At 40.7% G+C, this 16,145-nt stretch overlaps 1 protein-coding gene across 6 annotated transcripts; it reads right to left on the minus strand.

The window, feature by feature from the left end:
- Positions 1-1,611: 1,611 nt before the first annotated feature.
- Positions 1,612-6,926, minus strand: zbtb9.L (zinc finger and BTB domain containing 9 L homeolog). Of its 6 annotated transcripts, none has more exons than XM_018229142.2 (2): positions 6,779-6,926; positions 1,612-5,559 (listed from the first exon to the last, which is right to left on the minus strand). In XM_018229142.2, the coding sequence occupies exon 2, from the start codon at positions 5,548-5,550 to the stop codon at positions 4,321-4,323; it is 1,230 nt and encodes a 409-aa protein (XP_018084631.1). In that variant the 5' UTR covers positions 5,551-5,559; positions 6,779-6,926; the 3' UTR covers positions 1,612-4,320. The 6 variants fall into 6 exon arrangements, with proteins under 6 accessions (XP_018084631.1, XP_018084632.1, XP_041428053.1 ...); XM_018229143.2 differs by having other exon boundaries at positions 6,728-6,900; XM_041572119.1 differs by lacking the exon at positions 6,779-6,926 and adding an exon at positions 6,449-6,583.
- Between the last annotated feature and the right edge of the window lie 9,219 nt (positions 6,927-16,145).

Raw genomic sequence — 16,145 nt, forward strand, 5'->3', positions numbered from 1 at the left:
ATAGATGGGGGTAATTAGAGTTTGGTGATGGGACAATGGTTTTGTAGCCATCTGCTCTTTTAAACTATTAGCAGGCTTTGGGAGTCAGGAGCCACATGCTAATGGAGGTGCAGCGGACAGGCAGTTTAAATTGCAGACACTGAAAAAAAGTTTAGGTGCTTTAGGTTATCGGTACAAAGCCATACCTCCCAACTGTCCCTTTTTCGGAGGGACAGTCCCTCTTTTGACAGCTCAACCCGCAGTCCCTCATTTGTACTGGAAAGTCCCTCTTTTCTCTGCACTGAACAGCCAGAAAAAGAAACAAAGTTTCTCACTTAATTGGCTTTTAGCAGAGAGCCCAGAACAGCTAACAGGTGCAAATAAGATACTTTGTAACAATTTTGAGGAACAAAAACACAGTTTAGATAAGGAGAAATATTTTCAAACTTTCATAACCTGCCAGATTTTGTAAAACAAACATGGTAATTAGGAGGTGTGGCCACAGAAAGCGGTGTGGTCAAAAAATTGCTGCGCTACGTGCGGGAAAAAATTTTTTGTCCCTCTTTTTACTTCCAAAAGCTGGCTTTTGGTTCAACACACAGAGGAATTCAAGCTGCCCTCACCTTTTCACCTTTCTCATATGGGGCACTTTGCATGTCAAATTCAAGCTGAAGATTTCAGTCAAGCCAAGGGGAAGTAAACCTTACCTATCATTATAGCTATTTTGGAGGGAAATAAGTATTTAAAATAATGGTGTTACTGGTCCTCTAAGCACCTATGTTGTACATTTTCAGTAGAATCAACATGCATATAGTTTACTTAAAGTTTCCGTTTCTGCATAAGTAAGAAATGATTTCAGTGCAGTCATTTATAAGCACAAACCTACAACCTAGACTTTGAGCTTTCGTTTCCTGACATTACTATTAAGCATAAGTATAGCAACACATTCAATGTATCCCACAACTGAACAGAGAGAAAGGGATTCCCCATTCCAGCTACAGTCATACCTTTCCTAAAAAAATATACATATATACAAGACAGCCATTTAATATTCAGACCTAACAACCACCCACACACAAATCTATTTAATTTAAAGGAAAACTATAAGCCCAAATGAATATAGCAAATAAGCAAATTAAGTGGCATATTAAAGACGCTTAAAGTGGTATATACTGTGTATTAAAGTACATATTGTCCTTGAACCACCATTTTTTAATGATCTGTGTGCTGCCTCAGAGATCACCTGACCAGAAATACAACTTTAACTGTAACAGGAAGAATGTGGGAGCAAATGACAGAACTCTGTCTGTAAATTGGCTCATGTGACCTTACATATATGGTTTGTATGTGTGCACCATTAATTCTAGGATCCCAGGGGGCAGCCCTTATTTTTTAAAGTGACAATTTTCTATTAGAATTACCCAATGGCATATACTACTAAAAATATATTATTATGAAAATGGTTTATTTACATGAAGCAGGCTTTTACACATGAGCTGTTTTATGCAATATATTGCATAAAACATTGAGACCTACATTGTTCAGGGGTGTATAGTTTTCCTTTAAGCAAAAGATGTCCATTCTAATACAGAGCATGCACTCTCTGCTGAAAAAACATCAACCAATGATTAGTAGTTTTTTATTGTTTATTCCAGAGAGAGTTTTAGATGATGTATATGTCTCAAAATCAGACAAGAAAAACAGGATGATTGGCATCATTTTGACTGATACTGCTATTAACCACTCAGGAGGACATTTGACAATTGCTGACAATTTATTATCATCATTGTATGACCAGTGCTTTTCTCTCTTACATGAACATCCAGCCAATGGGCCTTCAGACGGATGGTCTTGCAATAGAGGTTAAAGGGAAAGTAAAACAATGACAAGCTTCTCAAAACCCAAATTTGTCCTAATACTAAGTGAGCAACACATGCAGAAGCATATGAATAATTTAGTGCCCTAACGCACAGAATGCATAAAGCTTTAGCTTGTTTTATCTTCCCGTGATATCTGCTTTTTCCTTTATTTGCCTAGTTGTGGGTTTCTACGAATACCTACCCTTACCTGGATTCCTGGCTGGATTATGGCTCTCAGTATGATATGGATAGTGCCTTCTACATATAGCCATGGAAGCTGGGTATTAAGTGTTTATCTGCAAATAAACAAGCACGGGCCTGTCCCTGCTTGCACCAGCCTTTGTGTGCCAGTGAATCTTTCTGGTCTCAAGTGCAGCCCCACACCCTTATCTCATATGGCAAGCTGATAAAAGGAGACTTTCCCAACACATCAACATTTCTATATTCATTATAGAGCAGCTACACATCACCAGTAAAATATGTCATAGCTGTTGCTGTGTGCTCTGATTCTACCACTGATGCAACATTGTGCAAAACAACATCTAACTATGTTTCTCAACAGTTTCTGCCTTGGGTGTTACCGGATTGAAAGTCAGATGCTACAACAAGAAACTAAGTCCAGAATGATATCCTAGAATTAAGGGCAATGACAGACATAGTGTAGAAGTGATAAAAATGTCTGTTTTGTTATAGGGACGGCCCTGACGAAAACAAACAGATCAACCAGCGCACCAGGCAAACATGTCTGAAGGCCTGGACACACAAGTGGATGAGCACCTAGACTTCATAAACTTGCTTTTCTTTTTGGCCAAATACTCACAGAAAGCAATCATCCAAGACTGTTGGTTACGGCTGCTCATATTTTGAAAGTAATAGAATGTTAAGCTTACAATTTTACCACTTGTGTGGTTATAGCCAATATTCTATCAATAGGGTCATTAACATTTCTATGCATGCTAAGGAAGTCTTCAATAGAAATGTACATTTACATTCATATATTAATATTTCAATTGGCTAAATGCAAAGATATATTTTTTAATAACTACTGTAGATTTATTTACTTTGGTTAGTCCTTTGGGAAAATGGGACTTGGCATTTTTCTGTGACTTTGCTCTATGCTAAAAATCAGTTGAATACTTTTTTAAATGTCGTACAAGCAGTGGTGCTGTTCATGCCAACATAAAGAGCACCTTCCTTATGCCTATTCGGAAGGCACTGACATACTGGTATACTGCACTTATTTCCCTGTGACACACTCTCAGCAATCTGCATGCAGAACTGCACTGGTTAATGTAGTGCTACAAGTAACTGTATCATACAATATCCTAAATTATGATTGTGCCCTATTAATAAAAATCCCTCCTGGTGCTGCTAAAGTCTAGCGTATTTGCCAATACAGAAAATGTTATGCCTAATCATTTATGTATGCAATATTCAGTCTTACCGATTTACTGTACCAACATTATGGTTACCAGCAGTAAAATGTTGCATTTCAAATAAAAAAAAGGAACTACTGATCTTCCCATCAATAGCAATCAGTATTACTATTCATCCCAATTGGGGGTTGGCCTCACCTGACAATAACTAGCACTACAGACATATATGCTGAAGGAGCTCTTCAGGTTCCTGACACAAACTATGATAGCTTAAAGTAAATAATATTTCCTAAGTATCAGGATTAAGTCCCCATAAAGACACTGCTCATCACAGTTATTGGTCTACCTCTCTAGTAACAAGAAGCCTTTTCCCGTACCTATAGCAAAAAATGACTACTCCCCCACAGGAACAAACATTAGTACTGTTGTAGGCATTCAGTGGTTCTAGCTATCTATGTTTTGTATGACAAGCCTTTACACATGTACAGATATATACTCACAAATATACATGATTGTAGATATGTAAAAGTTGTTTACATTCTAACTTCAGCTGGTCATGCTTTCCTGCCTACATGTTTCGTGCAAATATAACCAATCTATGCCTGCGGCAACTGCAATAACCTTTACAAGGAGGTTCTAGCATTGTCCATGTACTTTAAAAAATATAGAGAATGTTGCAGGTCAGATCTGGAGTCCAGTCATAGGCAACAATGCAACAGTACAGTCAAAGTCAGTTGAAATGCAGCTTCAGACACTGATTGCCAAAAGATTCCTTTTTCAACACATAACAGAAACTTTTCTATCTTATATTTGCAGTGGTGAATGTATCACCCAATTCTGGCTGGATCTGAACTGCTCGGACTCTACTAAACACTTCTCATGCAACAGCCATTGAGTTTTAAGAAGCAGCTCAAAATGTTGCAAAAGGAGAAAAGTTGTTGAGTCAGAGTTTCCTTGTTGTAAATGTTAAAATGTTTACGTTTTTGTGGCCAAGTGACTAGCTAGTGCATGCTCCTGGATATACATTTCAATGCAGTGAAACCCAGCATACTGTCTGCTTTGGATGACTCAGACTACAATTCAGAAGGGTCCATTAGAAATCAATTTTATTTATAGGTCCAACATGCCCCTGCCCACCTCTGTCCTTTACACACCTCCTTGTGTTTTTGGAAACAGCTCTGTACCCTAAATTTACGCCCACAGTCTTCACATGAATACAGGTTTCCTCCATGAGTCTTCATGTGCTCAGTAAGATGATGCTTGAGTTTGAACTTCTTATTGCAGACAGAACAACCAAATGGCCTAAGACTAAAGGTCAGCATGATGTGCCGGTCCCGTTTGGGCTTTACCGCAAAGCGTTTGCCACACAAGCAGCCAAATTTCTTTCCATCAGGGGCTGCAACAAGTTTAAGTGGAGCATGAACAGTTTGGGCCTGAAGGGCATGGGAAATGATCTCATTACCATGAAGGTCCACAGGTTTTGAAAGAGTAAAGGACTCGGAATCGGACACACCATGTATTTTACGAGGCAAGCAGAGAGAAACATCAGAAGATGATGACGTAGGAGGAAGAACAAAGCTCAGTTCCGAGGAATAATCAGCCTGCATCTCTGTCATGCCAAATGTCTTTAAGTAACCACTATCTTGCTCTGGTCGCTCTTGTTTAATGTAATATACTTTTGGACTTGCTGGGGATGAGGAGGAAGGAAGGGCATAAGAGCAGTTACCTGAAGTAGACTCTTCTAGAATATTTGCTCCATTCTGAATGTCATCTTCTTCTTCCTCCTCCTCTTCTTCTTCTGACACACGAACCTTTATCACCTCTTCATCATCAGAGCAGCCGAGAGATACTGGTAAAGAGACTGATGGAGGTAGGGGATCATCACGTGGGGGCTGGAAACTGCTACTGGGTGACTGACTTTCACTTGCACAGCTAGACCAAGCCTGTGGATGATGCATTTCTCTCTCTTTTAGAAGCTCAGAGCATCGATCTACAACCTGCCACATTTGCAAGCCACTGGCCACCAGAAGATGGGAAGGCAAAGCCTCCATTTCCAAGCACAGCCGGCCAGAGTAAATAAGCTGCAAAAGGTTCTCAAAGGCACTTGGTTGGATGACATTTGGAAGCACTAAGCAGCTGGTGTCATTTAGAAGTAGCTTGTCATGAAAATATGGAGATGAAGCTGCTAAAACTGTTTTATGAGCTCGAAAAACTTGACTTTGAACCTGAACCGACAAATCACAGAACTTTCCCTCCAAACGCTGCTTGTTCAAGGTATCTAATAGTATAGAGCTGTAATGGGGAAAATCTAGCTGGACGCTCTCACTTCCAGGCATTGTGGATACCTAGTGAGACAGAGAAAATTAAATGAAGACAGTGAAAATTACAAGCACATCTACTTCATAATGGCTAAAATCAAATACTCTCAATTCAGAGGATGGAAATTATATTTCCTGTGCAAGGAGCGTTGAAACACACTACATTCTCCTGTGTTGGCACGGGCAAGCCATTTTTACTTTGCCATCAGCACTCTCGTAATGTGTATAACGTCACTACATAAGGCTGGCTACTCCAATAATGTGACTGCTGGCAAATTCTCAGGCTCTCATAAGCAACTTTGCTCACCATAATATTTTTATCAGTTGTTTCTCATTATCCAATAAAAGAAGGGCCTAAAATCACTGGTTTAAGTACTATATATCATGGCTATACATCGTCTGGACCTCCACTGAACACAATATCCTATGGTAGGAATTATTTGCCCACAGATAGGGTTGCCATCTGGCCAGTAAATATGATGGTTGATTCCAATGTTATTAATAGGGAAAAAAGATAAATTTATAGGAAAGGCCGGTGTTTTTTTTAAGGAAAAGGTGGCAACCCTAAACACAGGTGATGATGAACTCTATGCCTCTGCTTCAGTGAAACCATTATAATATATAAAGAGCAGAAACATGTATGAGTGATGTCAGGAGACTGATGTTACTCCTGCAGTTACACCCAGTTCTCTCTCACTGTGCTGTGTCTCCCACATTCTATCCCTATGGAGCTTGTACCCTGCTCGCCTCAAGCTGTGGGACAGGGCTGGGTAAGGACAGGGAGCTAGGGGAGGCCCAGAATAAGAGACATATAATAAAATATGTTGACTTTTTCCATACCCAGGGCCCAGACACCCACTGACTATTCAATATATCGTATGACGTATGAATGATACTACATCGAGTCACTACCTACTAGTGTCCCTGAAACTCTAATTTGTGACGCTACAGCTGTCGTTTGGCTCTCAGTGGATGCTGGGAACTGTAGTCCAAACACAGCTAAAAGGCCACAGCCTGAAAACTGGGTTTTGATATTCACCGTTTACAAAGGCGCTATTAACCACACCCCTTAAACATACCGTGGTACTTCCCAGCTCCCCTGAAGCTCCCTAAATACAGCAGCCCGTCACTGCACCAGCGGCAGGACAAACATAACAGACCCTTGAAAGGCAGAAGCGGGACAAACGCGCGTTACCCAGAGAAAATCATCTAATTGGAGCCATACGAATCGCGGTCTGGGACAAACCTGATCAACCCTGGGACTCCACAGTCACATCAGTGAGAGAGTAGAGGGGCAAGTAGGCGCTATCCCCGGGAAAACGAGCTAGGCAACATCCGGGCCTGCAATCACACGGACGAACATTACCTTACCCCTTGACGCCATGCGCCGCTTACACCTGTAATTGCCATTAAAGTCCATCAGGGGCATAAATGCGCTCTTTTCTTTTGGATCAAACAACTGCTTATTCCCTGAGAGCCAAATAGCGAGACACTGAAGATCACGAGCAGAGATTAAAGTGCTGTTAAGTGAGGTTGCAGGCCCACAACTATTAAATGTAAAGTACAATCACAATTCATCATTAACTCTTTATTATGCCATGGAACCAAATTGGGAGAAGGACTTATAATAGAAGATAAAATGAACTGAAAGAAATTATGTCTTGGTAATATATATACAAAAAATATGCCTAATACTTTACCAATGTAAAGAACAATAGAAAGTTGTGCATAAAGTTTGTCCCCTCCCATTTTTGCCCCCCCCCTAAATACTAAGTCCATTTTCCAAAATTCCAAAACTAATTTCTGGGGGTTTTAGGTACGTTTTATGTGTTGTTACAGTTTAGCTAATGAAGGTGAATGAGCCCTAAATGTTCTGTGCCTCTATCTGTTGTCACTGCAACACAAATATTTCCATCTAACCAATGAATCTACTAATTAAATAACCAGACTGAACAACAAAACGTGTGGAAAATAAGAGGGACCAGAGGTCACAGGTTTATTAAACATTTAGAAAATTAAGTCCCCTCCACCAAATGCGGCTCAGTTGACATCACATGTAATTTTTTAAGAGCATCCACCAATGAGGAGATCAGAGCCCTTTGCCCTGCTCTCCCTGGTTTCTCTCTTCTCAGCACCCCCCATGGTGGTCTATACCACAGGTTTCTGCACAACCCTGACTGCACAATCATAGCCTGCTAGTCTGGGCACAGGACCCAACCCTCTGGCACTTTCTCTGTCCTGACGCATTCCACCTGGGCATCTACCAAGAACGAGCCAAGAGCCCTGTGACTTGCTCTCCCTGGTTGCTCTTTTCTCTGTGCGCACCTTCATGGTCCATAATATGTGATCAGAGCCTGCTAGCCTGGGTATAGGACTCAACCCTCTGGAGCTTACTCTGTTGAATAAACTAAAGGGGAGGTTAAAACTTCACCCATCCAATTCCTATGCGGCTTTACTGGGACTTAAACTTCACTGAAGCAAAGGAAGCAAGATGTAGGATCTAGAGCTCCAGCCCACCCTCCCTTCCGAAGGCTACAGCTCACTGATGGCAGGGGCCCGGCTATGCAACAGTACCATCTTCCCCCCCCCCCCTGATAATGTTCCCCATGGAAGGTCTTAAAGTGTAACAAAAAAAGTAGGGTAGAAATGCTGCACATTATGTATTGGGGTACTCTAACACCCCAAGGGAACCACAGCTCTTTGGCAGTGAAGATCTGTGCCTCCAAGGATCTCCCCCAGTAGTTATGCTGATTCACTGCACATGCTCTTTTTGTAGTGGTTTTGGGCAAAAATAAGGACCTAAGGCTCTCCTAGTTATCCAAACATGCTATATAGGGGTGCAACCTGTCTGGTTTTGACCTGGACAGCCCAGTACTTTGAAGAGCTGCCCAAGTCAAAACTTCCTGCCTGGTTTTCCAAATTAGGGAAACCAGGCAGGATTTCCTTGATTGACACTGCAATTGGCATTACAGCCACCCCCATCTAGGTCATGGCCCCGCCACTGACGGCGCGGTTCCACCCCCCTGCCCGGTTTCAGCAGTACGGAAAGGTGGCAACCCTAATGCTATATAGCTGCCAAATTGTATCAAAGCTCATTCAACACAAGCAGTGTCAGCCTCATGGGCAGAGTGACCACCAAATGATCTGCAAAGCTGCTAACTTATCAAGCCTTCATACCTTCTCCAAGCACTACAGGCTGGACATTGATGCTTTGCAGGAAGCAGCCTTTAAAAGACAAGTTCTCCAATCAGTGTATTGGAAAACATGCGTTTTTCCCTTCCTGTTACTTACTACGTTACATAGGTTCTGCAGTAAAGGACACGAAAGACAGCAGCACAAAGATTTTCCTCTCCCGTCCTAATAAAATTGAGTTTGTGAGTGTTTCGCGGATTGCAGGGATATTATAACGTCAATTAATTCTCACTTGTCCTACCAAGCAGGAGGGGGATTTAAATGGGTTGTTAACCCATTTAATCACCTTTAAATTAACTTTCAGTATGATGTAGAGAGTGATATTCTGAGACAATTTGCAATTGGTTATGTTTTTTGAGTTATTTAGCTTTTAGTCAGCAGCTCTACGGATTGCTATTTTAGCAATCTGCTTGCTAGGGTCTAAATTACCCTAGCAACCATGCACTGATTTGAATAAGAGAGTGGAATGTGAATAGGAGAGGCCAGAAATACAAAACATGACAAGTCAAAGAATGACAAAGTGCCATATGCTAAGAAAGAATGCTTAGAAAGAGGTCCCTGCATTGTGGAGTTAAGAATCTATGAGAATAATGCAGGATTTCAGTTAAGGCCAGAAAGGGTGTTGTCATGCAAAGTATCTGGAAATGTGCCATTTGCAGATAATATTTTAGATTTGTCCCACTAAAGCCCTGCATTGGGGTTTCATCGCTGCCTTATGTGACATTATCCAGCTCTGTTATTTTTACAGAGCTCCGTGTACTTGATTGCTGGGATTCACTTGTCACAAGTGGAACATAGTTACATAATTAAATTGGGTTGAAAAAAGACAAAGTCCATCAAGTTCAACCCCTCCAAATGAAAACCCAGCATCCATACATACACCCATCCCTACTTTTAATTAAATTCTTTATACCCATACCTATACTAACTATAGAGCTTAGTATCACAATAGCCTTTGATATTATGTCTGTCCAAAAAATCATCCAAGCCATTCTTAAAGGCATTAACTGAATCAGCCATCACAACATCACCCGGCAGTGCATTCCACAACCTCACTGTCCTGACTGTGAAGAACCCCCTACGTTGCTTCAAATGAAAGTTCTTTTCTTCTAGTCTAAAGGGGTGGCCTCTGGTACGGTGATCTTCTTTATGGGTAAAAAGGTCCCCTGCTATTTGTCTATAATGTCCTCTAATGTACTTGTAAAGTGTAATCATGTACTTGTAAAGTGTAATCATGTCCCCTCGCAAGCGCTAGAGTTAATGCCCTTTTTTATGCAAGACAGAACTTTATTTGCTTTAGTAGCCACAGAATGACACTGCCCAGAATTAGACAACTTGTTATCTACAAAGACCCCTAGATCCTTCTCATTTAAGGAAACTCCCAACACACTGCCATTTAGTGTATAACTTGCATTTATATTATTTTTGCCAAAGTGCATAACCTTGCATTTATCAACATTGAACCTCATTTTCCCAGTTTGCTGCCCAGTTTTCCAACTTAGACAAATCACTCTGCAAAGTGGCAGCATCCTGCATGGAACCTATAGTTCTGCACAATTTAGTATCATCTGCAAAAATAGAAACAGTACTTTCAATGCCCACCAACAGGTCATTAATAAACAAGTTGAAAAGCAAGGGACCTAGTACAGAGCCCTGCGGTACTCCACTAACAACACTAACTTGAAAGCCTTAAAAGCACGTCTTTTCTTACCCACCTCAACACCAACGCTTCTATTGAACCAAAAAGGTTTTGCTTTGCAACGACGTTCCTTGCTTACAAGTGGAATATACTGGCAAGTATATTTATTAAGCAGCATTTTAAAGGCTTCCCATTTTTGTTCTGTGTTTAACCCTGTGAAACGCATTTCCCACTTAATATGTTGCAGAGATGTCTTTATACTGTCAAAGTTTGCACGTCTGAAATTTAGTGTTTTAGTTACTCCCTTATAGAATTGCTTCAGCAACAGAATCTCAAAGGAGACCATGTTATGATCACTATTCCCTAAATGCTCACCCACACAAATGTTAGAGATGAGTTCAGTATTGTTAGTTATTACAAGGTCCAAAAGAGAGTTATTCCTAGTAGGTTCTTGAACGAGCTGGAATAAAAAGTTGTCATTCAGCATATTTACAAACCTACTAGCTTTTTCTGTCTTAGCAACCCCATTACCGCAGTCAATGTGTGGATAATTGAATTCACCCATAGCAACAACTTGACCCAGCTGTGAAGCCGCTTGTATCTGCAAGAGTAGCTGGGCTTCATACTCGACACTTATACAAGGTGGTTTATAGCATACACCAATGATACTTCTTTTTGTTACCTTTTTCCCAGTCAAAATCTCTACCCAGAGGGATTCTACACCCTCACCAGTGCCAGCTATGGAACATTCTCTCTATTATTTCTGTGCTTATTGTGCTGGTCTGATGAAATTTGTGTTTTGTCCAGCCTCTTCAGCAAAGTGATCTATTTGCTTGAAGTGAAGCAACTGAACTGAAAGTGAATTGACTGAATTTTTAGGGGAACAAAATTGTTTACTGAGGTCATGCCCCATTATCTTTATCTCTTATCTCTTTCTTATCTCTTTCTGCACTACTACATTAGTGCAGAAAGAGATAAGAAAGAGATAAGAGATAAAGAAATACTGATTTTAATTTCAATTATATTTACAAATAACTTTAAAACTACTAAAAAATAATATATATTATATAACTTCATTTTTTGGTTTAAATTCCCTTCAATAATTTTAAGTTACCAGTGCACATTACTACTGCAACAGGTTTCCATATTAGTTTTACCTTAATTAATCATTTTCGGAGTTTGGAGAGTGTTTGTCAGAAGAAGGTTTTCATGCAGTGGCGTAACTACCAAGGACTGCCCCCCCCCCATGAGAAAAAATTATGAGGGCCGGGCCTGGCGCACTGAGTTTTTCTTTTAAAAGGTTTTTATTCAAGTTTTCATGGGAAGGGGAAAAAAGGGGGGGGGGGGAAACAGTTAATAACTGAACATGGTTCATATCCAGGGTACATAGTATACATATACTTCTGCAATTCTACTTGTGAGGATACACCCAGTACAGCTTATTTATAACACTCTTCATCATTCCTATAGTCCATCACTATTGAAACAAGATATAAGTTATACATTGCTAGGCAGTAGTATTAGTTCGGCATCTCTACCAGGTTGACATCTAGCCATGTGCTCCATACCTTCTCAAACTTATCCGGGCACCCCCGGGCCATGTAGGTGAGTTTAAGGGATGGTAGGGTTTTATTGATGAAGTTGACCCAGGCTTCAATTGTTGGGCTACTGTGCCCCACCAGCCCATCACAACCACCTTGGCATAGTATAATGTTACCTTCATGAGTATTCTCGTCCTATTTAGTGGAAGGTGGTCTTCCACTAGTCCCAGCAAACATACCTCTGGAGAGCACACATGTCGCAGGTCAGGGTGGTCCGCTAAGTACCGTGATAACTTTCTTCAACATTTCTGTATTGGGGAGCATTGCCATGCTAGGTGCAGAAATGATGCCATGGGCTCTTGGCATCTTGGACATTGAGTCCCATCCTGTCTGCTCATCTTTCCCAATTTCTCTGTCGTAATGTACAGCTGATGAGTGAATTTGTATTGTACTAGTCTGTCTCTAAGCGAGATTAAACCAACATATAGGGAGTCAGTGGTCTCATCCCATTGTTCCTCACTGAGGATTGGGAGAGATTGTTGCCAGTGCCGTTTAGCTCTGACAAAGGGGGAGGGAATCTTGTCCACCAGAGCCTGATACAATCTCGATGTTAGTTTCTTGCGTTCTGGATTTTTTGAAATCTCTAGTGGAGAATTGACATAAGTTACAGACAGATCAGTGAACTGTGCCCTAAAGGTATGCTGAAATTGAAGGTACCTATATAATTGGAGATGAGGTACCCCTAGCTTCAATTTTAGTTGCTGAAAGGTAGGAAAGTTTTGATCTATCAAGATCTCTCCGAGGACTTTTAGGCCTAACAATGGCCATTAGTGGAAGTCCTGGAGGCTTTTACGGTGGGACAGTTTGGAATTCCACCAGAGAGGTAAGAATGGGGATAGTAGCGGTGGTTTATGACCAATAATTGTACATGCCATTTTCCAGGCTCTGAAGGGGGTGGATATTGTAGTAGGGTAGTTACTATAATCCACCAATTGCCGATATGGCAGGTTCTGAATAGCCTCTATTGAGCCAATCCTGCTGGCTAGCAATAGGAGGTCTGAGTCATCCATGTCTCTGTGGAACCATGTATATGGTGCATCTGGCTGGCCAAATAATAGTAGCGCAAGTGAGGTAGACCAAGGCCTCCTTTAGTAACCGGAGCTGTGAGAGAACACCATGCAATGCGGGGGATTTGTTAGCCCAAAGGAATTATGCAACTTGTACAATCATTTTGGTAGGTAAATGATTTTAAACAAATTGATTCAAATCACATTGCCATGTTTTATAGAGATGTGGTATGCTTTGGATCATGAGCTGTTCCACGCCTTCTCCATACTTTTTTCTTGCCATCATACTGGTAGAGGTTGATCTTGGTTTCATCTGTCCAAAGAATTTTTTTTGTTTTAAAAAAAAGCTGTAGTTCCTCACATTTTTATGCAATCTTTTTGTTCAACCCACATAATTAAAACTGAAAGTCTGCAGGTCAACTGCATCTGAGTTGTTTCATTTAAAATTCATTGTGGTAATGTGCAGAACCAAAATTAGAAAAAAAAGTTGTCTGTCCAAATATTTATGGACCTAACTGTATATGTTGCAGCAAATACATTAAACTACACAAGCCCGGGAAACCTTAATAAAATAAAGTTGTTATATTGCCCTACACATGAGCCCAGTGTATAGTTTATGTGTCATAGGTTAGGAAATGTAGGGGGGAAGCTGGTTATCCCAGAAAATTTACGCTTTTTTTCAGCCTATCACCCTGAAAAAAGGAAAAGACGCTAGTGTTTTTTGCGACTTTTTCAACTATTTTTTTAGGAACTCCTATATATACTCTATTGCACTTCGCCTGGTCTGAGGTGGAGAAGGCATATCTGGCGCAAGAGGTAACGGTCAGTAAAATCCGCATCTTTTAATTTGCGTAGTTACATCCATTCGCCAGAGCGCAAATTCTCCAGGCATTAGGGAGCGAAGTACTGCTAGAGTCTATCTCCTTCACTAGAGAAGTAAATCAGTGAAGTACCGAAATGATGTCACGCTGGCAAATTCACTTCGTCCTTTAGTAAATTTGCCCCGAAGACTACGCACATGCTCAGTGTGGTCTGGGCTTCTGTTGGGAGGCAAGCTTAGGGTACATAGAAGCCTATACAGCCTATGATTGATAATCAAAATATGTAGACTGCACTAGGTGTGCAGATAGGAATCTCTACACAGTCACAGGCTGCTTTTTAGGGAAACAAGGGAAACAAACAAAGCTGCATGAGGTCAGGGAAGAAAGGTGGGGGGCTCAGCCATGCAGTTTGAAAGTAAGATCGTTTCCCTGCAGAGCAGTTAGGGACCGTCTGAAGTTTCATATCTGCAGCTGTCAGAGTAAGTAATTTCACTGCATATAGTCAGGTTTGTTATAAAAATGGTACTCATTTTTTAATTAAAATATATTGGAGATAGATTTCTTTTTTCATTAAAGAAAGTAAAAACTGGATTTTATTTTTCTGCCTTTACACCCCCATCATACTGCACCCCCATATGTAGGCACTACGTTTGCCCTGGAGCAGTGAGCAATAGCAACCAATAAGATGTTTGCTTTTAAACAGGTGACCAGTAAATGCTTTCTGCTGATTGGTTGTTATGGGTTACTGATCCTGGGCAAACTTACCCCCATATGTAATTAAAGGCACTAAGTTTGCCCAGTAGCAGTAACCCATAGCAACCAATAAGATGTGTGCTTTTAAACAGGTGACCAGTAAATCCTACCTGCTGATTGGTTGCTATGGGTTACTGCTCCTGGGCAAACTTAGTGACTTTTATAACATGACCCCGTTAGTGTCTTTTATTGCATAACCCCCTTGGACTTTTGTTTTCATTTTCCTAACTCTAAAGGTGGTCATACACGGGCAGATAAAGCTGCCGATATCGGTCGTTTGGACAGATTTGACAGCTTATCTGCCCGTGTATGGGGGCTTCCGACGGGTCATCCCGATCGATATCTGGCAACGATATCGATCGGGAAGGTTGGATTTTTACCCGACCGACCCGTCGGAGCCGCTTGACGCATCGTAATTGGCGATGTCGCCAAACGAGCGGATCTTTAAGTCTATGGCCACCTTAACATATAAAAAAGGGCTCAGCCACATAATTTCATCTTGTGTGGTTCCAGGTGCTTATGTGAAAACCTGCCAGGTTCCAGTAGTTAACAGATAATAATTTTACTGCAGCATACTAAGATAAAGGTATTGTGAACGAATGGTTCAAGAACATATAATAGCAAACTTGCTGTTGTATGGTTTGAGCCATTAAATCTATCAAATAAATCTAGTCTTTGTGTGGACCAATAACATTCTTCTTTGTGTTTTAACTGCAATAGACTTATCAGAGTTACCGCCTATTGCTCCGGTGCAAATCTGTAGCATCTGTAGATGAGTATGTACATAGCAATATGTATACACAATCAGCAAGTGACAGCACCACACATGAAGATATATAGTAGCGACGTTTCAGCTCAGCTTGAGGAAAGGCTGATGTTAGCCTGAAACGTCGCTACTCTGTCCAAGAAAGCCCTTTTCAATAAAGGCTTTTTAAAGAAAATACTTCATGTGTGGTGCTGTCACTTGCTGATTGTGTGTACAGAACAGGTGGAAGTGGCCACCATAGACCTGCAACTTCTTCTATTGAATTTCATGTGTGAGTGCTGACTTCTAATTTTTTACTACATAGCAATATGTACAACAGTGCTGACAAGATACATTTATCATCTTTTGAGTTCAAGGGTTATGGCACAATGAATGACTGCAGACTGATTGTAACTGAACAGAGTGGGAAGCTCCAAGTGTAGTTTGGGGGCCTTGTCTGTTGCTTAAAGGGGTGGTTCACGTTAAGTATGTCATTGATTGGCTAATTCTAAGATACTTCTTAATTGGTCTTCATTTTTTTGTGTTATTTGCTTCTTCTGACTCTTTCCAGCTTTCAAAAAGGTCACTGAGCAGTATCTACAAAAGGAATGTTCTGTAAGGCTAAAAATGTATTGTTATTGCTACTTTTTATTACTTGTCTTTCTATTCAGCCCCTCTCCTATTCATATTCCAGTCTCTTATTCAAATCAATGCATGGTTGCTAGGAAAACTTGGACCCTAGCAACTTGATTGCTGAAATTTCAAACTGGAGAGCTGCTGAATAAAAAAAAGCTACATAACTCATAAAGCCCAAATAATAAAAAAATGAAAACCAATTCCAGAATATCACTATCT

Source organism: Xenopus laevis, chromosome 8L (genome assembly GCF_017654675.1).
Source record: "Xenopus laevis strain J_2021 chromosome 8L, Xenopus_laevis_v10.1, whole genome shotgun sequence".
Classification (NCBI taxonomy): domain Eukaryota; kingdom Metazoa; phylum Chordata; class Amphibia; order Anura; family Pipidae; genus Xenopus; species Xenopus laevis.